At 37.7% G+C, this 27820-nt stretch overlaps 3 protein-coding genes across 4 annotated transcripts in view; 1 reads left to right on the top strand and 2 right to left on the bottom strand.

Annotated features, from left to right (window-relative positions):
- Window positions 1-686: 686 nt before the first annotated feature.
- pigm (phosphatidylinositol glycan anchor biosynthesis, class M) lies at window positions 687-3764 on the bottom strand. The gene is made up of 8 exons (XM_077554464.1): window positions 3467-3764; window positions 3109-3282; window positions 2731-2851; window positions 2148-2391; window positions 1902-2009; window positions 1657-1807; window positions 1434-1535; window positions 687-1346 (listed from the first exon to the last, which is right to left on the bottom strand). The coding sequence occupies exons 1-8, from the start codon at window positions 3635-3637 to the stop codon at window positions 1179-1181; spliced, it is 1239 nt and encodes a 412-aa protein (XP_077410590.1). The 5' UTR covers window positions 3638-3764; the 3' UTR covers window positions 687-1178.
- A 174-nt stretch (window positions 3765-3938) lies between these two features.
- On the bottom strand, window positions 3939-19599 carry serpinb1l3 (serpin peptidase inhibitor, clade B (ovalbumin), member 1, like 3). Its single transcript, XM_077555019.1, has 19 exons — window positions 19525-19599; window positions 18164-18357; window positions 17926-18075; window positions 17321-17461; window positions 16469-16586; window positions 15936-16072; window positions 15763-15840; window positions 15492-15581; window positions 15213-15396; window positions 14786-15022; window positions 11021-11202; window positions 9788-9868; window positions 8340-8480; window positions 6783-6900; window positions 6536-6678; window positions 5188-5265; window positions 5009-5098; window positions 4752-4932; window positions 3939-4664 (listed from the first exon to the last, which is right to left on the bottom strand). Exons 2-19 carry the CDS (start codon window positions 18338-18340, stop codon window positions 4438-4440), a joined length of 2553 nt encoding a protein of 850 aa, XP_077411145.1. The 5' UTR covers window positions 18341-18357; window positions 19525-19599; the 3' UTR covers window positions 3939-4437.
- Window positions 19600-21495: 1896 nt separating this feature from the next.
- Window positions 21496-27820, top strand: part of snx16 (sorting nexin 16) — a 35763-nt gene continuing 29438 nt past the window's right edge. For both annotated transcript variants that reach the window (XM_077554619.1, XM_077554620.1), the window contains exons 1-4: window positions 21496-21659; window positions 22686-23208; window positions 25349-25435; window positions 27602-27750. In XM_077554619.1, the coding sequence (XP_077410745.1) occupies window positions 22807-23208; window positions 25349-25435; window positions 27602-27750 (638 nt within the window). In that variant the 5' untranslated portion in view covers window positions 21496-21659; window positions 22686-22806. The remainder of the gene's footprint in view (window positions 21660-22685; window positions 23209-25348; window positions 25436-27601; window positions 27751-27820) is intronic.

Genomic DNA, 27820 nt, shown 5'->3' with positions numbered 1-27820 from the left:
CTCATTTATGCTGTGCACTGTACAATAGTGGAGTAGTGAGTGCAGTATTTGCCTGACAAAATCCTCGAATATCTACATTAGCACTTGACAATACCACTGAATAAGAAGCCTTCTGCTGTGTTGTGCGTGTTTGTTTCAGAATGAGACAGGAATGTGCTGTCAGAGTTCCAAAATTATGTCATGCAATTTTAAGGAAAAATACTATTTTGGGATTTATAGGTCTGCCTTTAAAATGATCTGTCTTTTTTTAGGAGGGAATTTTTTATGTAGTGGTATCTGGTATAAGTATCTGTGACTACTAGATACTTGAGTATCGATCTCAATCAGAAAAAAAAGCAGTATTGAACATCCCTATTTAAAATATATTTATCTGTCTTATTCGAAAGGGCCCCAAATTTCATAAACCGCCCCATCATGGTGCATGTGTGCTAATTGCTAAATGGTGTGGAGTGTATGCACCACACAACAGCTTTTGCATATCAGGTTTAAGAGCAAGTATGAAAAGGAGCCACAGCAATCAATTGGTGTTTTGGTGAGAATTTTATACCTGAAGGCGTGATCAGTGAGGTTACGTCAGGACAGACGGCCATCCTCAAACACCAGCTGCCGCCTACTGGACAGGGCTTAACATTGCAGGGATCTCCTGGAATTTCCCAGTTCCAAAGTAGCAAAATGACCGTGACGACTCGATTCTTTATGTCTTTTATTATATTAAACACACACAAAATGCATATTGCAGTATGGCCATGACAAAACAAAATGTTAATTATTAACTTTTGTGCCATATATGTTAAGTGTCAATGACCCTAGAATTACATTAAATGGAGTGTGTGACAGAATGTGTAATTAATTCATGTGTATGACAGTTTAAACATTTGGCTGAACCTTATCAATAAAACCTTGCAATATTTTTTTAATGTGCTTTTTGGGAGTTTACAAGACAGACCCAGCAAAATTGAGCCAATAGTACTTGCACATGACAATCACTGCTATACTACTAAAAGCTGAGGATGTAAATTGCTGTCTTTATGCGCCCAGCAAATGGGTGTATATATCATTCCTGTGATTTTCTGAAACAGCATGATTTATTTGAGAAAACAAGCATTTAAAAAAACAGTTGTCAGTCTTCATGGTGAAGCTCCAATCAGGGTGAAAAGTTCTTGCACATTCCTGCGAGGTTATTCCGACTTCAGTCTCCTCACGTTCACTTTTGGCTTGTAATGTACGATGAGCTGCACCAAGACGAAGCAGTTAACACTCAGAAAGAGCAGTCCGGCCAGCCAGATGAACACAAACGTGTTGTAGCCCCCAAACTCCAGGAAGTAAGCCGGGAGCAACCATAAACCCTGTTGATTAGGAGATATTAAACATACATTTAAGCCATTGCACTGGTAGTCCCTCAAATGATGTTTTTTAAAAATCAAGATTGTCACCTGTCCAGCAAACCAAAGGAGCAGCAGTCCCACTCCTTGTTTTAGTGAAAGACTCAAATGAGGGATGACCAGAGGAAGTAAACTCAGGTACCACAGGAAGTACTACGAAAAAGCCACAAAGGGGCAAGTTTATAAATATTATGCTGTATTTACTACTAATAGAATTAAAAAAAATATATATAGCAAGAGACCTTCAGTATAGTTTAGACTTGGACCTCTATACCTGTGACGTGCAGACTTTGTTGAAAGTGACAAATATAGCCGTATGTAGGAAACAGCAGAAGGTCAGGTCACGGTGAAAAGCCCATGACGTCACCAACAGGAGGATCAACTGTGGAAAGAAAGCTGCCAGCCCAAGCCACTGGCTCCACCTGCTGTCTGCAAAACAAAACCACAGCGTAATGCCAGTGCCAGCATTTTTTTTTTTTAAAGCATTAACCTTATAGGTGAACATTAGTTGTTCTTTACTTGCCTGCAGTAAGGTAGAGCATATAGAAGTATGGAGAGAAGTTATGTCGAATATCTCGTCTGGTTAAATGATACAAGTATGTCTCGTGAAGGAATGTCCAACCATACCTGGAATAAAAAAAAAAATCATCTGTACGTAAGTTACAATTATTTATAAATCTCTGTAGAATCACACTACAACATATTGAAGATTTGTCAAAAGACCTCTCGGCCACAACTGTGCATCAATTTGATGATCGCTCTTACATGTAATAGAAAAGTGCTGTGAGAGCGCAAAAAAGACCTCCGGCCACACTTGCGAAGCTCAACAATTCCCTGTTGAGGAAACTTCTCAAGAAGCTAACGACGCTCCCCCACTTTTTTCGGTCTTCCTCTCTTCTAATGTGCGGTGTGCGAAGAGTCAGAATGATAGGTAGCGCGTAGGTGATGGGGTAGATCTTCATATGAACAGAGAGGCCGTAGAGCAGCGCTGCCCATGTCATGCGTCGACCTATGACACAGAAGGCAGAAGTATTAGTTAAGGCTGTGCTTCTCAAAGACTTTTGTTACCCCCAACCAAGGAGACAAAAATATTTTTGCTCCCCTCAACTCTCTGCGATGACTATAAATAGTATCATTTGTCTATATAAATGTTAAGAGTGTGAGGAGCTAATACTTCTTGCACTTGCAAGAAACGCCACTGCCACCTACTGTAATGGATGTGCAATTACACTTGATTCTGGTAGGGGGGAGGGGACGTTGCGCCTATTTGAGAAGGACTTAGTAAAAGAAAGAAGTCAACTTTACTACTACCCATTTTCTATAGCATCTAATCGATCTATAAACTTACCCTCTATACAAAGAAGGGTCCCCAGCACTAAAGTGGCCAGGATGGACTCGGCATTCCCTCGGCTGGAAACGCCAATTGGCAGTGGGTTGAGGAGCCACAGCGAACAAACCCGACGTGCTGTCTGATTTAAAAAATCAGACAAAATAATAAACACATTAAAGACGGGCACTAAGGAAAACTTAAAAAAATTTGTTGTCATTACTTGAAATGTGTTTAAACTATTTGGTCTCTCTTTATTGAGGCTTTCCATCTGTCGTATATGGGCCTGAAACACATCTTCTGTGATCAATGGTTTGATTTGACTCCATTTTGGCCATAGGTGTCTTATTATATTATGTTCATAATCATCTTCCGCATGAAAACTATCAGTATACACACCTCAGATCCAAGACCTTGCAGGCAAAGGATTCTGTAGATCAGCAATCCGGACAGCACGTCACACAGGATGAAAACAAGTTTGCCAAACACCATGTGGATATAAATGTTGGGAGTGAGCAGCCATGCTAGGAGAGGCGTGTATCGATAGGTTGATCTGTTGTATGGCGACTCGCCCTGTGAACATATTTATCATGTATTAGAATGACGACGGCAGTAAAACGCTTTTAAACTAACCCTTATAAAGTTTGAGAAAGGGATGAATGGGACAGATTTACACAAATCTAATGCTAAGATACAACTATTATTATAGTTGGACTGACGTAACATTCCCAGCTAAAATGAGTGAAGCTAAGGCTACCTTAGTAGTGAACCTCGCAGCATCCGTAAAGACGTGATAGTCAATGTCGGTGTACTTCACTACCATCGTCCTGTCGTGGAAATCTCCATATGCGACCAAGGCGAGTCGTATAGCGAAAGAAGCCGTGAAGAGAACATGCTTCTCTGTCACTTTGGATATTAGCCTCTCCATCGCTTCGAAAAAGAAAATACGTACTTCTACATTAGCATATGCTAGCTACGATAATCTAAATCCGCTTCTGAATGGTGTTTTACTGTTGCTGTCATGTTTGCATGTTTTGATTCTCGAAAACATTCAATCCCGGAAGTGCTAAGGATACATTGGCTCTCTAGCGCCCCTGTGTGTTCAGGAGGGAGGGAGACGCTATTTTGAGTTCATGATTCATGGCTGTACTTTACTCAAAGTACAAGTACAGATATTTAAGAAAAAGACTGTTAAAAGTAGAAATTAAGTAAATGACAACAGTAGGTAATTTGTGTTTACGCACACTTTTATTGCATACATACAATAATGTGTATAGATACAGAATAGCTGAGCTGTTGCTATTTCTATGTTGACTTTGGTTAATTTTTGTATACTGTACTGTATTGTAAACTGTATATTCCTAATCGTAAGCTGCATAATGTATCTTTATATCATGATTCTCTTTGGTTACAATACAATAAATGTAGCGATGAGGATTGAACCATGACATTTGTTTTCCCAACAGTTGTAGAAAGGTTAAATTTAGAACATGTGCAAAGTATACAAAGTACAGTACAGTACTGGAAGAACCAACAGATGAGGTTCACCCATGTACAAAGGAATGTCCCCACAGAAAGTGGCAGTGAGCAATCATTTTAAAAGTATCCCGGAATTGCATAGGAGGCTTAGTCAGAGATTACTGCAGCGGTTCAGACTAAGTAAGTAGCCCAATAAAAAAGCGTAAACATGCTGGTAATGAAAAACACTGCAGTGACGCACTAAAACGCTCACGCAGGGGAGCAGTATCGGCCAGCAAAAAGGACACTCATGGACGGGTTATGCCGGATGAAGAAGAGGAAGGGGTGGTCAGCGATGAATGTGGGTGTCCTCAGAGAACAGCGCAACATCATGACGGCAGCAGTAGCTGCGGCAGCCTCGGTTCCCTCCTCGTTCACCTCGATGAAAGCCTTGTGGATGACTTTTGACAATACCAGGTCGTTGGCGGGAGACATGCCTGAAAACATAACGGATTCAATTTGGACTATGTGAACTGTTGCTCGGGGATTCTAATTATGGGATATTCTCCAGGCAAAATACCTACCAGAAAAATTACTCTTTGATATGTCGAATGCGTCCACCATTCCCATGCTGATCAAAACATTCTTCATATCATACTTCTCTTCCATCTTGAACCGAGGCAGGCCCACCTGGACCTCGAGTTCATCCATCATGTCGGCACGGGTCCACTCCACAAAGTTCTTATAGTTCAGATTCTTCTCGATCTGTGATGAATTTGACATTTCATTGAAATTTTCCAGTATCCCTAAGCAAATTGTGTATTATCTTTGTGCGTCTTACCTTACTCAGACCAGTTGAATTGTCTTCTATGTCATTGGGTAGAAAGATGAGCATGCTGAGCTCCTTCCCTACGTAAGGCATCTCCAAGATCTGCTCATCAGAAGTTTTGTTTACGTTTTATATGTCGTATGAAATGTCTGCGTTGTTTTGTTTTTTTTAGGTCAAAAAGATCCCAGTACCTGGCAGTTGACTTCAGGAATGAAGGCGAGAGGGAATTTAGTTTTCTGGTGCATCATCTTCACAGGTTTGCTTGCGTTCTAAAAATAACAACAATGAAGACCATGAATGACGTCAATATGTCGACGCTGCTTATTGAAAGTAGAGTATTTTACACATTTTTCGTAAGTAAAAAGTTAATATTTTGTCCAATAACTTCATTATTTGTACAATTAACACCTTTAAAAACAATTTTTTTCTACTTTCTGTCGACTGAAGATGACATCACCTGCGATGAGGAAGTAGGTAACGACCAATCATGGCTCAGTTCGCTGACCAAACCCATAAAACAGGTGTGCCATGATTGGTCGTTACCTACTTCCTCATCGCAGGTGATGTCATCTTCAGTCGACAGAAAGTGGAAAAATTAGTTTTAAAAGGTATTGATTTTACATGAAAAATAATGCAGTTATCAAATTAATTCTGAACAAAATTTTACCTATTTACTGCTGAAAAATGGCACATTGAGTCAAGTATCCCTATAAATGAGTAAGTCAACCCCCCCAAAAATTATTGACAATAATATGTTCTATGCAGCTCCACTGGTCTAAATATAGCATTCTGGTTAATATTGTGTTAGTGGAATACGAGTTAAGCATCAAAATACAGCAGTTTTTATCAATATCAGAAGGCGGCCATTTTGCCTATTCTTGTCGAGTGAGAATGACTTCATAGTTGCTGGAAAATACCAGTCACAGCTCAGCTTCAGAAAACAGGTGCGCTGTGATTGGTCGTTGCCTGAGCCCCGAAGCAAATGTGATGTCATCTTCAGTCGACAGCAATTGGCAAAATGGCCGCCCCCTGAGATGGATAAAAATGGCTGGACTGGACTCATACCACAAATGTAATATTAATCAGAATGTCATGTTAAGACTAGTGACGTCACATATAACATATTATTGTCAAGAAATGTTTAAGGTTGACTTCACTTTTTAAATACTGCAACTAAATATCAGTGCCCCTTTGCCGCATTAGCCCCGTATTCGCTAATGAGTCAACGCCCTGCTGGCGAACAAGTCTAAACCACTCGGAACAAAGTTCACTCTCATTTTTCTTCCATCTGTGAATCATTTCTAAGTTACAACATGCTAAATCAGTTGTTTTGTCCACATGGGCGTGTCTGCAATTAAGCAATGTGAACTTTAACAAGTTTGAGCCAAACTGCCACTTTTCAGTTGCAACTTGATAAGTTGAACATTCTTTTCACGGTTTTGTATATGAGCGGAGGTGTGTATCATGAACAGGAAACCAGGAAGGAAACCAATATTAAAAGTTTCCATTGTTCTGCGGAATGTGTCGGTGCCGTGTTACCTTGTTGAGCCTAAACTGGGCGTCGCGCGTGTCGCTGTCCTTAAATTTTTTGTTCCAGTTGCCTTTAAAGTAGATGGCGTTGACCAGCACTAGTCTGGTCAAGCTGTCCAAAACGCCGCTCGCCAGCACATCCTTAATTTTACCTGGTAAGCAACAAAGGCACAATGAGAAACAAGTGTTGGACATTGTGGAGGTTTGAAGGGAAAAGTAGAAAAGTGTGTCTTCTGCGTATGTGTGTTAAGTCCACCTCGCGTCTCGCTCTCAACCCATTTGTTGATGTTGAGCCTGGCCGCCTCAAAGTTTCGGACAAAATCCACAGGCTCCAGTTCTGCTTTGTAGTGCTTCGTTGTGTCTTTTAGAAAGTCCTGAAACCATCACAAAGCTTATGTTTAACAAATGTGTTCATTATTGTGAAGGGAGCTTGCAGTGGTGTCCAAACTATGGCCCAGGGGGCCATTTGTGGCCCACCCTCTATTTTTGAGCGGCCCACGGCATATACTTGAAATACTACCTCCTATTTTGTTCTATATACTGTAGAGCAGGGGCGTCCTAACTTGTTCCTCCAATGGTCACATACAGAAGAACCGAATGATGCAAGGGCTCCTTTGAATTATTATTTTTTTACTTTAATGTTGTCAATTACACCAAAATCAGTCAATCAAGCAATTGCATTTTGTTTGTAAATGCAAACTATAAATTTAAATCATATGTAGTAGTAATTAGGGCTGCTCGATTATGAAGAAAATATTAATCACGATTATTTTTGGTAATAATTGAGCACAATTAGGACGATCATTTTTTGGGGGGTGCAAAACAAGAACATTTTTAAACGTAATAATTATTAAGATAAATACTTATACTTATACTTAATACTAAAATTTGAAACACAAAATATAAAAGTTCCTTTTAGATGAAACAAAATTTATTAAATTAGTTATTTTAATATTAAAAAAAATGTGTGAATGTATAAATTTAAACAACTCAAACAACTTAAAATTTGTATTAATAATCCTTTTTTTGACGATTATGCAGATTTTGTAATTGTGGAGTGTAGTAATTGAAATTGAAATGGATTTTTCGATGAATTGCACAGCCCTAGTAATAATAATAATATAAATTGGGGGGAAAAAAACACTAATATATTTTGCAAAACAGGTTTTTATAAGGCAAATACTTTGAAAATTTTGAGGTGGTCGCGAACCTGTAGCCCACCAAATCAGCCCCTGAATCCAACCTCTACATTCCAAAGCAAAACGGGAGCAATCTGTCCTAAGTTGACCGTTTTTAAAGCAGCTACTTGGGAATCATTAATGTGACATTTTTACAATTTGGACCTTGACATAAAGCATATCCTGGAGGAAACCATTTTTGCTTGAGAAAAAAATTAACAAATAATAAATTCACTCATCACCATAGTGTTATGAACAGAAATGTTAATTGTTTTTGATTGTATATAGTGAATTTGCATCTAAAACAAATGTATTTGTAGCACGTATAATTTTTTTGTATATGCCGCGGACCGCTTAAAAATGGAAGGTGGGCCACAAATGGCCCCCGGGCCATAGTTTGGACACCCGCTACCATAGCCCATTTAAATAACCAAAGTTGGCAGTGTTAATCAAAATGAAGGCTTATTATCTTTGTAAAGGCAATCTTTTTTATTTTGGATGTAGACCGTGTAGACTTCACTTCCCTCATTGTTCATTCATTCACTCACACAAAAGCTTTTATGATTGGCATCTGTGACTCTCACTCCCTTTCACTCATCCTTCTTGTGTAAGGCGCCGCATGCTGCGACACAAACCTCGACAAACTGGTAAGACTGCTCCCCGTACAGCCTGTTGGCAACACTGAGGGCATACGGCGAGTCCGGCTTGTTCAGCGCAGACAAGAGTTTGGCAAAGTCGACGTGAACCTGATCCCCCTGGCCTTTGGTTTGCAGACACTGTGAACCAAAGAAGGTAATGAGACTTCATTACTGAATAACTATGTACCGAAGTTGACCTGCAAATGCAATTAACATCAATGGTTATAGATGGAAAGACGGAAAACCTTTACACAAAGCACATGCGATGCCGCCACCAAGTTGTTATTTCAGCCCTCATGTACATGGCGGAAAGTTTTAGAAAGTATTATTTGTGTGAGTTAGACCTAAGAAGAAATGGACATTTCACACCCCCCCCAAAAAAAATCTGATCAACTATAAGGGGGAAGCTTCAATTAAATAATTTAATGTTATTTTTTTTAGGGCTGGGTATGGATTGTAATTTCCCCAATGGATTTGATTTTGATTCAATAAAGTTCAGTTCAATCCGATATTCGTTAATATTGGAACATCAATTCTTCTTAAATGTCAAGGACATGATAAAAAAAAAAACTCCACAAACATTATTTTGAGGAGGAAGTAACTGGTTAAATTATTTAGTGCGATAATTACACTAACATTGACATAAGCAAGGATAAGATGAAAATATTTTCAGAATTGCAAATATACATTAAAGAGATTCTGAATTGTCTGAAAGTACAATAAGTCAGGTCTTTCATAAATATAAGAAAGTCATTTTAAATTCATGTGAACTGTAAATGTCAAGAAAACCGTAAAACACAACAAAAAAATCGGCTTTTAAAATTTGATTTTCTTATAAATTTATGGGAAAAAAGAGATATTAAAATAATCAATTCATGGTTTTATGAATTGATATCAGGCTTGTAAAGTAAAATTGATTCAATATTGATTATTTCATTTTTTTTTTTTTTTTTAATCCAGCCCTAGCTATTTTAGTAGCTTATTTTTTTTAAAGGAGGCAATTGTTTTTAATGTTTCCATGCCGGTGTCACAGTAGACCTGAAGAATGCAGAGGAGATGAACCCCTCACATTAGCATACAACAAAACGATCTTATCATGAATTTGTTGAATACGGTGCATTGTTATTCCAGAAATATTTGTCTTTATCAAAATGTGGTTGTGAGCAGCCGCGCCAGGAAGGACCCCATAAAAGGAAAAGATAGCGACTCACTCCTTTACATTATGCAACACCATTGGGTGTGGAGCCCCTTCCAAGCCAAAGTTTCAACACACATCTGAAGTTGCTCCTTGGTCGTGTCTCGCTCTCTCTCTCTCTCTTTCTTTTTTTTTTTTTTTTTTTTTTTTTTAAGCGGACTCGCCCAACTTCAACCAACACCACCCAAACCAGCAGTTAGTAAAGTGTTCCTCATGCTTGCAATAGTCTAGTTGTTAAGGATGTTACCACCTTCGGCAGCGATATGGTCTGGACTTGTTGCTGCATTTGCATCATTGAATGTTGTTGCTTTGGCTCAGTGAAACTGAGAACCTGGAGGGGGGGGGGGGGTCAAGTTGGTTAGACATCAAGATGCGTGCAGGATATGACAATCCGATCCTTCCGCAGAGAAGTGCATGGTGTGAAATTACTACAGACGAGTTTAATATCCTTAGACAAGGAGACATTCACACAGTATAACACAAAAATATGAATATTTACCTTTACGTTATTTAGGGAAATATATAATTTTTAAAACCTCATAATATGTCACAGTGCATTTCTCTACGCACAAGTTTAGAATTTTTCTTATTTTTATTTTTTTTAAAGGTATAAAGAAAAGAAAAAAAAATATTAGACTAGGCGTGGGAATCTTTGAATGTCTCACGATTCGATTACGATTTGTGGGTGTGCGATTCGATGATTCAGAATCGATTTTCGATTAAGAGCGATTTTCGGTTCAAAATGATTTGATTGACAATGATTTTTGCTTCAATTTATAGATGTTCAAGGAATCGTAATGATCTACTCCAGTCCGACTCGCTAATGCTAATTAGCGCACTACTCACCCAACCCTATTTTACACCTCTGCCAACTGCAACCACAACTTATAACACATTTCTAAATTAAATGTGTCAAGCCTCTGTGTGCCAAATGTTTTGTCTGGCAAGGCATGTTTATCAGCGACCGAGTGCATTTCAAAATGTTCATTGACCTCTGCCCTTGCACTGTCAGCAACTTATCATCGAGCTGAATGCAAAATGGTTTGCAGTCATGTCAGGGTGTGCCTTTACTTTGGCGATCCTTATGTAAAATTACACTTGGTGTTTGCAGAATCAAGTTTCACCTACATTCCAACTTCATCCAAAAGAATAGATCAGTCTGTTGCTTTAAGGGCAGGGCTGCTGTACACACAATGCCAATAGTGAAAAATGACATCAGGAAATGAGGGACTTTTTGTTTTTTTTTTGTTTTTTTTACTGTGAATTTAGTACAAATAGTTGGCCTAAAAAAACTTCTCTCAACTATTTTTTCCAATTCTGTGAAATATTGTAAGGACTTCAAGCACATTTGCAAACCGCCATATTTCCTTTAATATAATCATATCGCAATAAAAAAAAAAAAGGGGACAGGACTGCGAAAAACAAAGTAATTATTCCTAAATTACAGCGTGTGCATGCTTTTGTGTGCGCGCGTGCCCACTACCTCTGACATCTGTGTGGCTGTGTTGCCCCCAGCCCCCAGCATCACCATGGCAAGGGCTGAAGAGATGCTAAAAGGGGAAAAGAAGACATTCGCAGTCTGGTCATTGTCGCTCAATTTGTTCAGTAAATCCAGAAAGAACTTAGTGTTGGCCTCGGTGAGAGGGGTAGATGATGCCATCGTGTCTGGGGGGAAAAAAACACAAGCGCAGAAAATAGACCATTATTGAAAATATTTTTGTTACACAATTGCAACTTTTTGTCAAACACTCTATAGACTCAGTCTAGATGTTCACCTGAGATGTGTAGGGGGGAAAAGGTAGGAGATAAATGCAAAATTTGATCAATTGAACAACACTGAAAAGAAAGGGGATCTACATCTACATCTCGGCACTGTATATAAATAATAGAACTGTTGCTGTCAGTAAAGTACAAATTCGTTCGAAAGTGAATTACTTACCGGTACTGACAGACGCGTTTGCTCGGGTAGTCAGAAAACGCAAAAACAAAGGCTCGGGCTGTCAAAAGTCTGTTTTTAATGTATTTTGACACGCCCAGAAACTTGTCACCGAGTAGCAGCTTCCGTGTTGATGACGTCATTCCACGGAAGCCGAAAGCAAATAATCCACGTAGCTGTTGAACGTAAACTAATGCAGGAATTACACGGAATTAATCTTGTTTTTAAACATTTTACATGAATTTGTGAAATTGCAAGACTACATTCAATATTATTTAATGTTGTTGTTAGACACTTTTTCAAAATGTTTGAATATAGTCCTATGAATATATTTCCACTTCATTTGTAGTAAAACGATATGAAAGAAGTGTGAACAGTATACATTAAGAACATTTTGGATCGACGTAATGTACAAACATCAAATGTAGATTGCATGCCAAGTTCCGTACTGATTTGAAATGATTGAATTGCTTGTGAAATGTCCCAAACAATATTTTAGTACATCATACCTGTCAACCTCTGCCGATAACTGCCCTTATAAATGATTATGATTCCCCTTACAAACTCCAAAAAAACCTTACAAACACCGTACGACGCATGTTTACTCGCGGTAACCAGACAGTGTAATAGAAATAACAAAGGTAATTTGCATACAAAGTCTTTTATTCAATTTAAAAAGTTTACAATGCAATAAACTGTGCCTTCAGTGCTTCCTATTGTAAGCCAATGTGCATGATTTAGCAGACTTTATCTGCTCTAATGAGGGTCTCACTTGTGAGCAACAGTTGTCACATTTCAATTTCATCTGCAATAAAGAAGTAAGAGTGTCTGTTCCCATTGTCTTTCTGTACTCTGTATGAATTTTCCTCACATGGCTGAAAACCCGCTTGCTATCAGCATTACTGTGAGGAAGGCTGAGTAAAATTAGATACATCTTTCTCATCAGTGGAAAGCGATCCAGCCCCAAACCAGTTTTCATTTTGAACACATGAGGCCAAAATGTCTCTGGACGAATTGGTTGTCCATCCTGACTTTTCTGAGGGAGAAGATCATCAGGTATTAGTTGATAGTCTTCCCATTCATCTTTTAATTGTTCCTGATCAAAGTCTGGTGTAAACCTGTTTGCAAGCTTAACAATACTTGTGTAATCCAACATCTCTCTCTTTCTTGGGTCCAACACCACCAAGTCACTCAGTATTGTATTCTCAAATGGAAATTTTTGTATCATTTTAGTTACAACAGCCTCGTAGAAGGAGCGAACAGAGGGAAAAAAAGTTGCTTGCATGGCTGGTGTGATGCTTTGCCTGATTTCATCCTCCTCATTGGTGTCTTGGAAGAGGGCCCTGGTGCCCAAGCCAACAGCAAGCCTGCTATCTTCATGCTGCAGGGATCTGTTTGTATAATCAACTGCCAGCAGGCTATCAGCAGATTTGACATGTTCCATTTGCACAAATTTCACCAAGAGTTTCTTTAAGAGTCTTTCCATTTCTGGTAGCAAATCTCCAATCATACATGCCTCTGTTTGGAACACAATATTGAATTGATTTATTTGAGGCAGGATGAAGCTGAGGAAGTGGAGTGTGAGGAGAGTAACAGGGTCTTGAAGTCGATCATGGATGCTTTTCACTTTACCTGCCCTTTCAACATCCGCATGGCTAGCGAAGTAGCTTTTGAGTGCTTCGTACTGAGACAATGTTCTTTCAACCACTTTTTGCAGAGACAACCATCGTGTCGGACAATGCTTTAGGATTTTTTTCTTGCTCGGAATTTGTAAAGTCCTGAAACTCTTTAAAATCCTCAATTCGTTTGGAACTATTTTTAAAAAAATAAAATATATCCACCAGCAAGTCATCTATGTTTACTGGCAATGTCTTCAGTCCATCTTTGACACACAGATTGCCAAGATGACAAATGCATCCAACACTAAAAACAGCCCCATTTTTTTCTTTTATCCTAGACAAGACAGAGTTTTTCTTTCCAACCATGGTGTTGCAATTGTCGCTTGCAAATCCCACAACGTTATTCCATGGAATGTCATTTTCTTGTAAAATGTTGTCAATAACGGCAAAGATTGATGCTGCTGTGCCTGATGCCAACTCTGGTAAATCGAGGAGTCTGGTATTTGTGTTCTCCCCATCAAAGAAGTGAGCTAACACAAGTCGCTTTTTGGTAGTACGATCATTGCTTTCATCAATCATGAGGGTAAATGGGTGAGTTCTGCAGTACTGAATGACGTCTTGGGTGTAGCCACGTGCAAGGCTCTCCTTAACAATCATCGTAGCCTTGGTCCTCCGACATGCAAACTCCTGCAAAAATATAATATTAAAATATAAAATTTTAATTTTTGACACGGTGCCATAAATGCTGATTCATTGTAGATATGAATGATAATAATAATAATAATAATAATAATAAATTACCTTAGCTGTCTGTGAATCCGGAAACATAACTTTCACCAAATCCGAGAAGTGGTCCGCAGCTGTGAAAGCAATGTTGTGCTCAGCAAGAAAATGGCAGAAGAGAATTTCCGCATTTGTCGTTTTGTGGGATGCTGCAGGATTTGCGGTAGAGACGAAGTGCTTGGTTAATGGGACATGTGAATTGGTTTTTTTCACATTCTCCACGTGTCCGGCAGTTTTAAAGTGGCTCTTCAGATCGTAAAATCCACTCGCAGCAACTTTCACGTCTTTATTGCAAGGGACACAGAATGAAAATTGAGTGCCTCTTAACGATGCTTTAATCCAGCCAGCATATTCACCTTGAAGTAACTCCCATTCTTTCTGGTGTCGACCCGATCCTTGAGTTCTTCGTTTTTTACTAGGTGGCTCCTCCATGCTTGCTTCCACGATATTTACTCTATGTATATCTACGCATGCGCATGTCAGCGCATTTTTTTTTCCCCGTACAAAAGTCGGTGTACGGCGTACATGATTTGAAATGGTAAAAAAACGTATAAAATACGTATAAAACGTACAAGTTGACAGGTATGGTACATACAATAACTCAACAGACACAAGCGATGGTAAAAGCTGCACATACTGTAAATATTTATTCATTGACGAGAGAATAAACATAAAACCGTCAGGAAAAAAAAACAAATAAACTTTTATTTCGTTACTAATAATTGATGAATAAATGATGCAGTTACAATGACGCATTACAGTTTGGAGAACATACCGGTAGTTGCTTCTTCCCCAAATAGATAGTAAAATAGACACTTTTGGTCATCCTGTGAGGGGAATTAAATGTTGAAATAAGCGAGCTAAAGTTCTATTAAATGAATTAATTGCAGAAAATACACAGTACAAGCTCACTCGGGGGAGGTGTATTGACCAGCAAACAAGATTGTAGTGGACGGGTTATGTCGGATGACGAAGAGGAAGGGATGGTCAGCGATGAAGACCTTGGGGACTTTAGGTGGACGCAGTGAGGTGCGTTCCACAACAATGACAGCAGTGGCTGCAGCAGCCTCCGTCCCTTCCTCATTTACCTCGATAAAAGCCTTATGGATGACTTGTGACAACGCCAGGTCAATGACAGGAGACATGCCTAAAAAAAAAAAAGCCCAAAAATATGTCTATATATGGTATTCAATAATAATTATTTGTGTTTGTGCTACAGCAGCAGGTTGTTTTTTTAAATTTATTTATTTCCTACTTATTATATACTGTAGATGCAAAAAGGACGTTATCAATATAACTTCCAGAAAAGATACATCAGGAATCCTTCACGGACATACCAGAGAAGTCACTTCTATCGCCGTCAAAAGCATCCACCATGCCCATGCCGATCAGGACATCCTCTAATTCGTAACGGACCTCCATCTTGAATCGAGGCAGGCCCACGTCAACCTCCACGTCGCGCTCCATATTCTTTGGATTTGTCCACTTCATAATTTGATCATGGGTGAGTTCCCGCTCCAACTATCAAGGTGACAATTATCAAAACAAATAACAGCTTGTTTAATATCGTGCATGTTGTTGTTGTTTTTTTAAATGAAATATGTCATGCGTTTTACCTTCTCCAAGCCGGTTGTGTTGTCCTCTATTTCATTGGGCAGGAAGATGAACATGCTGACATCTTTCCCTTCATAAGGCATCTCTAGACCCTGTCCAAAATTTATTACATTTTCATTTTTTTTTTTAAAAAACACACACATTGACATTCCCTCCTACAAAGACATCATTCTTGTTCTCAAACTTGATGAGTATTTGATTTTAATTGGTTTCATCAATATTGTTGCGGACGCAATTATTTAAATAACTAAGCATTCAAAGTCATTTTCTTACCTGGCAGTTTAACTCTGGGATGGGGATGAAGTTGAATTTACTCTTCTGCCTCATCATCATCACTCGCTTAGTGTCATTCTAAAGTCAAAATAATAAGTACAGTAAACATATCAACATGGTGAGATGCGAAAGTGTACAGTTCAGCAAGCAAATTCACGTTCCTCGAAAATTACCTTATTGATTCGAAATGGAGCTTCAAGAGTCAACTTTTCATCAAACTCTTGATTCCATTTGCCTTTAAAATAGATGGCGTTGACCAGTACCATCTTGGTGCTGTTTTTTAGCTGGATGATCAAGTTCTTGATTTTACCTGGTGAATGTTATTGGCATTTATCAGTAATTTTTAGATTATGCGATCTTGATACATATCCAATATGTAATGTCAAAGAAGCATGAGTTTAAAAAAAAAAAATATATATATATATATATATATATATATATATATATATATATATATATATATATATATGAAGGATGATGATCTTTTAAGAATTATAAATTATATTATTATCATATTATTATAATTTAAAGTTTTAACGTAGACCATGGGTAGTTAAGTCCAAGGGTGCTAACTAAGAGTTTTAAAATAGCTCCCTTAGAATCATACTGCCCAACAAATGGATATTTACATTACCACGCTGCTTTTTTTTTTTTTTTTTTTAAAGAGACAATCGATAAAATGCAAGTTAAAATGAGAGCAGCGCACCTTGTGTTTTCTCTTCCACCCAGCTGTTAATCTTGCCCTTGGCTACATCTGCATTAAACTTGAAATCCACAGTCTCCAGTTCAGCTTCGTAGTACTTCCTGGTTTCTGCAAGGAAGCCCTGGAAAGTAGGATTTCGTGAAAGGTTGCTATTGAAGCAGAGTTCATCATGAATTGGATCAAAAGCAGCGATTCTGAACTGATTTGGTAGTATTTTCACAATCCGTATTTATTTGTTTGAGTCTGTTTGCTTTGTGTTTCAATAGGAGAGTGAACGTGTTGCTATCATAAGTAATTTGCTTTTGGGGCGGGGGGGGGGGGGGGGGGGGCATCTCACCAGTAGATGTCATTCACTGCCATTGACAGCTACAGACGTCAACAATTAATTTGAACTATTTCTAGTTTAAATTTTTTTCCCACTTTTGTTAACAATTTCTTCTTTTTTTTTTAACTTGCATTTTTTTGGAATTAGAACAGATCTAAAATTTGTGATTAATCGTGAGTTAACTAGTGAAGTCATGCGATTGATTACGTTTAAAAATGCCCCTAATTTTTAATAATTTTTTCTTAAAAAAAAAAAAAAATCAAAAATTAATTTTTATTTTTATTTTTTTTTAAGAAAAGGTTATTAAAAATTAGGGGCATTAGGCAATAAAAATTTGCAATTGTAATCTGTTGTAAATGTAACAAAAAAAATCTAGGTTTTCATACTCTTGTAAACAAAAATGAAAAAAAAAAGTTTAACTAATAAATATAGTTAAAATGAATTTTTGACGTCTATAGCTGTCAATGGCAGTGAATGAGTTAAATTATTAATTTATTCTTTCTCCAAATGATTATAACCAGAACACGCACCTCATCAAACGTGAAGGTTTGCTCGCCATACAGCCTGTTGGCAAGGCTGAGGGCATACCCAGCCTTTGCCTTGTTGAATTCGATCAAAATTTGCTGAAAGTGGGCGTGGACGTCATCCTTACCTTCGCCGCGGTTCAGAACCTGTGGACAAATAGAGGAAAATTAAATATCTGACATCGTGTATATCCTTTGCAATCTGTTCCAACCCATGGTCCGTGTTCCAACCCCACATAGTGTTGTATACGTCTTGGCCACCAGGGGTCAGTATAATGCAGATACTGACAGTTTCACGTCTGCTTAGTAATGGCGCAGTAATTGGCCTGTTAGTGTTTTTTTTCCCACAGATGATGAATATATACATGGGTAATTGTTATATTTTATGCTGAGAAAGTTTGTGTTCAAATCCACTTTTTCAATCAACATTGATTCTTTAGCGTGTCCGTGGTGTTTTATATTGTGTGTTAGCATTGAGCTCGTGGGCTTCTCTCCAGCAAAGTTATGTGGTTGCTTTGAATACACAAAGTGTAATTTGTAACAAAAAAAAAACACCTCACTTTGCAAATTGTGTGTCAGATAACCAATGCTGTAGTTGTTAGCTTTTGCACCTTTTTTAGATATTGTGGCAGCTTGCTGGACTGTTGTAGCTGCCACCTTATCTGTTCCCGCGTCTTTATTTGCATTTGCATTGGAGACTGCATCATCGTCTGTTCTTGTTTTTCCTCCGTGGGTTGCCCTGCCTTAGTGAAGCGGAGGACCTGTAGGCAGAATGAAAATAGTTGCAAGTCCTGTGTGACTGCATCAACATGTTCTCTGATATGGATTGCTGCATTGCACAGCTATTACCTCTGACATTTGCGTGTCCGTGTTAGCCTTGGCCCCCAGCATCACCATAGCCAGGGCTGAGGAGATGCTAAAGGGGGAGAAGAAGATGTTTGCCGCCGTGTTCTCCTCACTGAGCTTTTTAAACAAAGCCAAGAAGAACATCGTGTTGGCTTCGCTGGGAGGGTTTGCTGTTGCCATTGCGTCTGATGGAAAGACTAGAAAGAGCACCATTTCATAGAATGACACAGAGCCAATGCTTTAAAATTCTGTCTAAGGTCACTGGTACCCACCTCATGCATAAAATATGATTATCATTAAGGACCATGATAGACGATTCCTCACATCAGTCAGTACTCCACTTAACTCATTCACTGCCATTGACGGCTATAGACGTTAAAAAATTTATTTGAACAATTTCTATCAATTAAAAAAAAATTCTACTTTTGTTAACAAGAGTATGAAAACCTAAAAAATATATATATATTGTACATTTAGAATAGATGTCAAATTTGATCGTGAGTTAACTAGAGAAGTCACACGGAAAAAAAACTATTTTTTTTTAAAGAAAAAAAGTATTTAAAAAATATATATATTTAAAGTATAATTTAAAAAAATAATAATTTAAATTAAAAAAAATAGTTTTTAGGAAAAGATTATAAATGAGGGGCGTCGGGGGATAAAACATTTTAATCGTAACTAATCGCATGACTTCACTAGTTAACTCACGATTAATCACAAATTTGATCTGTTCTAAATGAACAATCATTTTTTTCTAGGTTTTCATACTCTCGTTAACAAAAGTGGGGAAAAAAATTTTACACTAGTAGAAATAGTTGGCTGGCAACCAGTTCAGGGTGTACCCTGACTACTGCCTGAAGCCAGCTGGGTTAGGCTCCAGCACCCACCCTTGTGAGGAAAAGCGGTTAAGAAAATGGATAGATGGATGGATAGTAGAAATAGTTCAAATGAAATTTTGACGTTTATAGCCGTCAATGGCAGTGAATGAGTTAATGGTGGAATGCAAATAAAAACACAAAGTTTGGCTTTTGTGGAAGTTTAAAAAATCATTAAAGGAGATGACTAAAGTATTCAGTATTGGAATATTAATTACTAATAAATATTAATAACTGCATTTTAATTTATTCTTGCACTTGATGTAAGGCGACTACAACTGCCCGCAATGAATATTGAAGGGACAATGACGTGAAAACATTGCAAGATTTGAATAATATAAATTCTATTAACTGGTTCTGAATTTCTTTGAATGAATGAAAACTAAAGACTAAACTCTTATCAGTTGCTCAATCCAAATATGTTGTATTACAGTTGGCCTATAAATTATTGACAATTTTATATTTTAAAAGACGAAATACTGTACTTACAGAGAGTCTGCCTCAAGACAACAAGTCATCAAGCAAAACTTGTTGTGACTGGCGCTATTGGCTGCTATTATACACAACTGCCAAGCCCAAATGAGTTTAGTTGTTTCCCAAGAACATTGATTCACACCCACACCCAGCAGTGGAATGGGTTTGGTCTGTTCCACAGTCAAACCCATGGCTGGTCCTGTTTATCCAAAAACCTTAAGCAGGAAAAGTAGAAATAAGTCAGGTATAGAAATCATGAAGTGCACAAACTAAACAAATAAAACAATAACAAACACGTAGTGCTGGATAAGCCAAATCTTCAATAAAGTTTGCAACACAACTTTTCATCTTATGTCTTCATTTTGTCATGGAAAATTAGCACATTCAAATACATAAATCAACACAAATTTTAATTAAGAGATAAGAAGTGCTTAAGACGCGGAGTGTCAGCTTAATTGTCAAATGTTCCTTACTCATTATAAAAAATATACACATACATTTTGAACCATCTGTTTATTTAATTTTATGTATTATACTCATTATTTTCACCCGAGGAAAAGCTTATCGTTGTTGACTTGATGAACAAATATCACTTAAAGAATAAGAGAAATGAATGTACTGTAGGCCAGAAATGAGCTTAAAATAATAATAATGATAATAACAAATAAATAAGAACTCAAATAGCATACAGGATGCCTAAATTAAGGAGCAGGTGCTTAGTTCTCTAGGCCAAGACAAACGTTTATGCAGAAGAAACCATTCAGCCAAAATGTCAACATTCTTAGATGGCGTGTAAAATAATTCAAACACTCTTAAAACGAGAGCACCGAACCTTGTGTTTTTTCTTCCACCCAGCTGTTAATGTTGACCTTGGCCACCTCTGCATTTTTTTTTTTTTAATCCACAAACTCCTATTCAGCTTGGTAGTACTTCCTGGTTTCCGCAAGGAAGCACTGGAAAGTGCAATTATGTGAAAATCTGCACAGAACAAGCCAATTCTCATGTTAACAATATTTTTGCCAACAAGTGCTCCTCCGGTTATACATGAACTTACTGTTGAAAAAAGGGTTAGGGTTAGTATACATGTGATGATGACGAATGCATGTGAGTGAGTGAGTGTTGTATTTTATGCCAAGGTTTGTGTTCAAATCTGATGCTTCAAGCAACATTTATGATGTTGTTAGCCTGTCAATGGTGTTTTGCATTGTGTGTTAGCATTGAGCTTGTAATCTGTTTGTTCTGTTTTTAGTTTGGCAGATGTGGCAATAAACAGCTCGGAGGCCCCTGTTTGAAGCGTCTCTCATCTATTTGCCAACATGCGGCTTGTCGTGATGTCAGCGCTCCTCTTTTGCTCGGAAGTCAAAGCAATAAAAAACAACAACAACAACGAAACAAAAACGTTAAGTCAAGTCACAGTATTTTTAAAAGTAAACCCAGTTCATGACTTACAGACTTTCACTTCCATGACACACCTAGTTTGTCAAATTAATTTTGTGGTATACGCCTGTTGCCAACTTTGAACAGGTTTTCACTGCAATAGATCTGGAGTGTGGGGGGAAAAAGTCCTCAAAGAACTGGGTGACATGTCTTTCTATTCCCTTCCCTGGTAGGCTAAATGATAAAATCTTTCATGCTAAATTTTTTTATTTCATTCTCCCGCGGAGTTACTAGCCAGTTAATATGGCAATAATGAAAAGACAGCTTATTATCTAGTCAAGGGGTATTGAAGTCCTTTCCATCACAGGCCACATCAGAATAATGTTGATCTCTAAATGTATATTGATCGTTACATAATGGCTTCTGTATTCAAGTGTGCACCTAAAATAGTGTTATTCAAAACATTAATTGACAGTAAATATAAGATTATATAGATATAATAGAATCTGGAAATAATTATTCCAAATGTTTTGAAGGACACGCAACTCGAGGTGTGACAAAGGTTACAAGGAGCCATTTACGTGCTTATAGCCCCCTCGTGCGGCTGGAATAAGTCGCTGCAGTTGTGGGCTGATATTCAAGCATGCTAACATGATACAGAAGAGCAGATGACTGCGATGTGAAATGGACAAACAGCAACAAGACGACCACACGCCTGGCGGCCTGAATTACAATTAAGAGTTCTTCACAAGGGGGACGCGACCTGCCTTGCGGTATGTTATGCGTTCTAGTTTTCGTTATTTGAACTGTGTCCACTATCCACACATCACATGCTAGCTTACTAGCTAACATGGGATTGTAATGTGACCTACAACTCTTGATTCATCTCGAAAACACTCCTTGGTGATAACAGCTAGAGTTGTTTGTCGATTGGGTTGTATGAAGTTAGTTTTATCCTCCACTTTTTATTTCATTTCAGCCGAACTTGATTGATTGAACTTGCTAGCTTGCAAAAGGTAACAGATGTTAACTATTTATCAGCAACTGTTTCGCTTACATTTGTTTTAAGTATGAAAGGCAGCAGATAAGCACTACTGTGTAAAGTTTGGGTGGGGGTATCATGTTTTTTCCTCGGTATTTCCACTTTTGAGCTACAAGTACACAATTTGTCGTCACTAGTAAACACCTGTGCTGCACTAGTAACCTCTAGGCGCAATGTATAGGCATGTGCCACACACTAGTAGCGTGTACTCAACTAGCAGCATCAACATGCCCACAACTAGTTTTGCCTGTCCAACTAATATGCCCAGTTGTACTAATAGTGTGCAGAAAACGTCATGCAGTTGTGTAAGAACCATTATACTAGTTCATTGGCTTTTTTTTATTTTTATTTTTATTTTTTACTAGTATGTACAAAGAGCGTTCGAGCACACTGACCTCAAGCTGGAAATCAAGGACATTGAATGAATGCTTTACATGAATAGTCTCTTGTAAGGTGTTTTTAAGAAATGGGGGTAGGTAAGTTTCACTCTTCATTCGACTCAGCTCTTGTAGTTGCGGTGTCGTCATGTTGCTATTTTTGTGCTGTCCACAAACGGTGACTAAAATGTGTCAAGCAGCTGGATTGGCTTAATTCCAGTATGCAAAGTACACGGAAAGCATCATGGGTGGGGAACCTAAAGCGCAACATTTGACCAAGCTTCGCAGTTGTAAAAACAAACACAATCAGTGGCCGAGTGGTAATTCAGATTGCAGATATGGTGACGTACATATAAAATATTTTGTAACATTTTCTCCAGGTTGTTGAACGTCTTCGCCAGCCCCTCTGACTGAGCGTTGTTGTCAGGCTTCTGTATCCGTCCGTGCCACCTGAAGCAAGTCATCACGTTGGCACAGCGGTGACGGTCAGTAGCAGGGAGGATGGCTTCGCCTTTTGTGCCTGTCCCAGTACCCTTGGACAGAGTCTCATCAAGTGGTAGTAACAAGCTGAGAAGGCCACCGCGAGCTTCCTCGCTGGGAAGCGTCTCCAGCAGCTCAGAGTCTTCATCCCCAATCATCATTTCAGCTGTGGACGCGCATGGAAAAAGTTGCCAGCGTCAGTCCCGTTGCACGGGAAGAAGCAGTCGAAGCCAAACGCCACCGCCTCCCCGGAGCCCTCTAATGCAGACTAGAGAAAATGGGACTCTTGAGCACTCAGTGGAGTATTCAAGTTGCCCTCGCTCTATTTCGGCTCCTATCGGGAGCCAGCAAGGAGGAGAGGAGAGGCCAATCACCCCAACAGTTCTTGGATATGAAGTCATGGAGGAGAGGGCAAAGTTTACGGTACAGAAGCAGAGAATTAAATGTGTCGTCTGGGATATAACTGCTTTTATTTTATTTTTTAAAATATATGTTACCATAATATAATTGCAAAAGACAAGGGTAACAACATCCTTACTGTCACTCCAGGTTGAAGTTTACTGCAAAACTGACACATAAAACAAAAGAAAGTTAAATGTTGTATAACAAAACGCTAAAGTGTTAAACTAAGTCAATAAGCTTTATAAAAACGGACAGACTAGCCTAGACATACGGTTAAAAAAAAAAGAATAAAATAATTCACTATTTTTAAAATTGTATTCATAGTCAATTTAATTTGAATTAACCAACACTTTAACCAAATAATAATGCAAATGTACAATTATTAATTTTTCACATTTTTGAAACTATAATCAGTTAAATTATTTCATCAGAATTTTTTTTTAATCTAAATACAGAATGACTTCATAAATTTTAATTAAACTACTACAGGAAACAATGACTAAGTTGTCGCAAATACTACAAGACTCTTGATCATTTAAAGTCTTGGCGGGTGGGATGAATTAAAGCACGAAACGGGCCTTCATTTAACATTAATATCATGTCAAAAGAAGTATCAGCATATATCTGGATGCAGTATTAAAGCATTGGATGGATACATTTGATGCAACCTGAGTGTGTACAGCAACCTCTTTTCATGGGAGTTGGGTTCCGGACCCACCCACTATAGGTTAGAATCAACACCCACAGACAAAGGGAGACTATAAGGATTTTTTTTTTTAAGCAGTAAAACCAAAACAAACAAAAAAAGATGAATGTCAATAGACACAAACAAAGAGAGACCATGGGGATTTTTCTAATAGTTCAAAAGCAGTAAAAAATAAATAAATAAAAATCAACCACGCACTTCAAACACATCCATCCATCCAGTTTCCGGACCGCTTATAAGGGTCACAGAACAAACACATTAAAACGCATTATAAATGTACACATACCAAAATTTGCCATTAATAATGTATACTGTATACAAACCATTCTACATATGTAATAATAATGGGTGGGGATGGGTGAGTACTCATACAAAGTTATTGGCGGCCGTTTAATGATCAGGAACATAAAGCAAAAGTCTGACAGATGCTCGTTAAGAGTTATGCATTTATTTAAATTCATTTTATTGTGTGTTCTTTACAAAATATGTATTTTTATAAACAAATGGATTAGATTATAGAAAATTGCTGTTAATTTCATGCAATTTAAAGGAAAATGCTATATTGGGATATATAGGGCTTTCTTTAAGATCATGTATCAGTTATTTATGTTTGGAAATTCTATGTATCAAAACTATTAGTGGTGTTATCACTTCGTATCAGTATAGGTGACTACTCAACAGTTGAGTACCGATACTGGTATCTGTCTGAAAATAAGTGTCAGGAGGGTGGAATTTGGTGGAGAACCCAAAAGCAGCCAGGCAAAGATGCAGTCAAAAAGGGGATTTAATTAACTCATTTACTGCCATAAATATATATATATATATATATATATATATAAAATTAGGGGCAAGAGGCAATTATTTTTTTAATTGTAATTAATGGCATGACCTCACTAGTTAACTCACGATTAATCACAAATTTTATATCGGTTCTAAATGTACAATTAAAAAATTCTAGGTTTTCATACTCTTGTTAAAGTGGAAACAAATGTTAAACTAATAGAAATAGTTCAAATGAATTTTTGACGTTTATAACCGTCAATGGCAGTGAATGAGTTAAGAAAAAGGCAAACAAGGTACTTAGCGAAAATAACAAAATCAACAAGATCCAAAATCACAAGTCAAAGCAACAAACCAAACAAGGAAATGATGAGGACATGGCATGGGCGTGACTGATTGGGTAACCAGGGACCGGGATGACAAGCACAGGAGGACATGATCAAAAAACATGACCACTAAAACCAACCAAAACACAGACCATGACAAAAAGTTGTATCGGACATCCTCAGTAATGGGATACAAACAAAACAAAAAAAGAACATTAGTTTTATGGTTTCAGTCTTAAAATATCCCAGTTAATTTCAAGCAAGTCTGTTTTAAATATTGTAACCCCCCCCCCCCCCCCCAAAAGAAAAGTTTTTAACCAGGTGTGTTCTATCTGCAATGTGTTTGTAGGTATACAAAGTCCTGGTCAGGAAAACCACAGATGAAAGTTGGGTTGTTTTCAGGAGGTACGCAGACTTTTCCAGACTCAACGACAAGGTGCGTTTGCCAGTGCATAATTGTTTATACATGGTGAGGAAATAACAGCCTTGTGATGCTTAAGTTTGCAAGGCTGCATCCTCCTAAGGGATTTGACTGCAATTAAGCCTTTTGTTTTCTCAAGTCTGATTTGTTTTGTTTCGGATTACACACTGGGAAGTGGCTGCAACTAAACAAAGACGACCACTATTCCCAAACAGTCAACCACCCTGAACTAACTAGGCGAGCAGGACGGTTTGTTCACAAATCAGCAGTCTGCAACAAATGGAATTCTTTCTGGTTTTCCGCATATGCTAGAAATGTACAACAAGATGTCAAATTTATCTTTGTAAAAACTCTTAATCGCCAAAAGTCTTGATTCTTCCTATAATTAGAACAATTTTATAGCTTGAAGTACCAGTTTTGTTGTTGTAGCATGATTGCGAATTACCACCATGCAGTGCAGTGGTCCCGAACTTTTTGTGTGCGTGCGCCGCTTACAAATTAGGCCTCCATTCACAACAACCATGGGGTCGGTAGGATGTGAGGAAATATGCTTTGGGTTGTTTGTTTTGCCCGAAATAACACAATTTAGATGGTAAATGTTAAAATATCTTAATCTGTTCACTTAACTCCTTTTACTATTACACTGAAATCAGGATAGGAAGTGGCCATTTTGAAAGTCTGCTATATGCAAATGAAATGGCAAATGTGCGTATGTTAAAAGTGCACTTGTATATGTGACTAGGTTTATACATTTCCTTTTGTTGAAATACATGACCTTATCTTTTTATCAACATAAAACGAATAAGGGGTAGGACTAGATACGTTTTTAACTTCCTATTGCCCCTTTTGAACATATAAACTACTTTTTTCTCTTCCTATTCTTGTTTTTCTTTTTTTTACTTTAATTTATATTTTAAACTTGTAATGTGTTTTCTTTATGTTTACATGTTCAATAAAACCATAAACCAACATTTCATGATCACATACATACAACATAGATAGCAATTTACTTTTGATGGATGATAAAACAAAATTCTCACCTTTTTTTTTTTTTTTTTCAACAAAGTTTGCTGTATGTCTCCAAATGCATTTGCCCACACAATTTAGTTCAAGTCTCATTTCTGTGATTTTCATGCTTTCTGTGAAAATTGTCACTTAAAACAAATTGCGGGCAGTTTCTCATTAGCATTGCACCCTCCTGCTGTGTGGCTGGCGCCAGCTCGCACTACGCTCACGGCTCTCATCTTAAGTGAATGCACATTGACCCGCAAACAAAGTCCAGCATACTCCTGTACATACTGTACGTTGGATATAAAAGTCTACACACCCCTGTTTAAATGTCAGGTCAGACAAAAAGAAAAAGTGGTCAGGGAGGCTGCGAACATGCCGACACAGACAGTAAAGGATGAGCAGGAATTTCTGGCTGTTTTTACATGACAACAATCTCTACTAGAACAAAGTAACTTTATTAGGGGTTAATCAGTGGTAGTTTAAAATGTGGAAGTTATCTCCACTTTGTGTGCCGAGTCCCAGTTTGAATGTGATCGGCTCATTCTGAACACTGCCTTTATCCCATGAGGGTGTGCGCACTTATGCAGTCACATTATTTCATTTTCCAGTTGAAAAGTTTTAAATTAGTCTCTTTTTTTGGGGCTGACATTTTAGCCTTTATTTGTTTTTATTTATATTTTTAACTCATTCACTGCCATTGACGTCTATAAACGTAAAAAAATCATTTTAACGATTTCTATTAGTTTAATTTTTTTTTCCACTTTTGTTAACAAGAGTATGAAAACCTAAACATTTTTTTAATAAACTTTTTTTTGTTGAAAGAAAAGATTATGAAAAATTAGGGGCCTCAGGCGATAAATTTAAAAAATTGTAATTAATTGCATGACTTCAATAGTTAACTCACGATTTATCACAAGTTTTCTATCTGTTCTAAATGAACAATAAAAAAAATTCTAGGTTTTCATACTCTTGTTAACAAAAGTGGGAAAAAATGTTAAACTAATAGAAATAGTTCAAATGAATTTTTGACGTCTATAGCCGTCAATGGCAGTGAATGAGTTAACTTAATTTACGAATGACCCGTCTTATTTAAAAAATAAAATAAAATAAAAAAAATTAAATCACGTGGACTGAGACAACAAAGTATGTCCGTGCTTGTTTGTGTTCTAGTTGAAAGAGACATTTCCAGGCTTTCGGCTTGCACTGCCTCCCAAAAGGTGGTTTAAAGACAACTACGACAGCGACTTCCTGGAAGACCGACAGTTGGGACTGCAGGCCTTTTTGCAAAACTTGGTTGCACACAAGGACATTGCTAACTGGTATGTGACACAACCGTGCTGTTGTTTCAACGTGATCTTTTCTACGCTGAATAAAGATGAATTCTTGCCT

Source organism: Vanacampus margaritifer, chromosome 20 (assembly GCF_051991255.1).
Source record: "Vanacampus margaritifer isolate UIUO_Vmar chromosome 20, RoL_Vmar_1.0, whole genome shotgun sequence".
Classification (NCBI taxonomy): Eukaryota; Metazoa; Chordata; class Actinopteri; order Syngnathiformes; family Syngnathidae; genus Vanacampus; species Vanacampus margaritifer.
The sequence above is the reverse complement of the archived record's forward strand: the minus strand, read 5'-3'. Positions and strand labels throughout refer to the sequence as shown.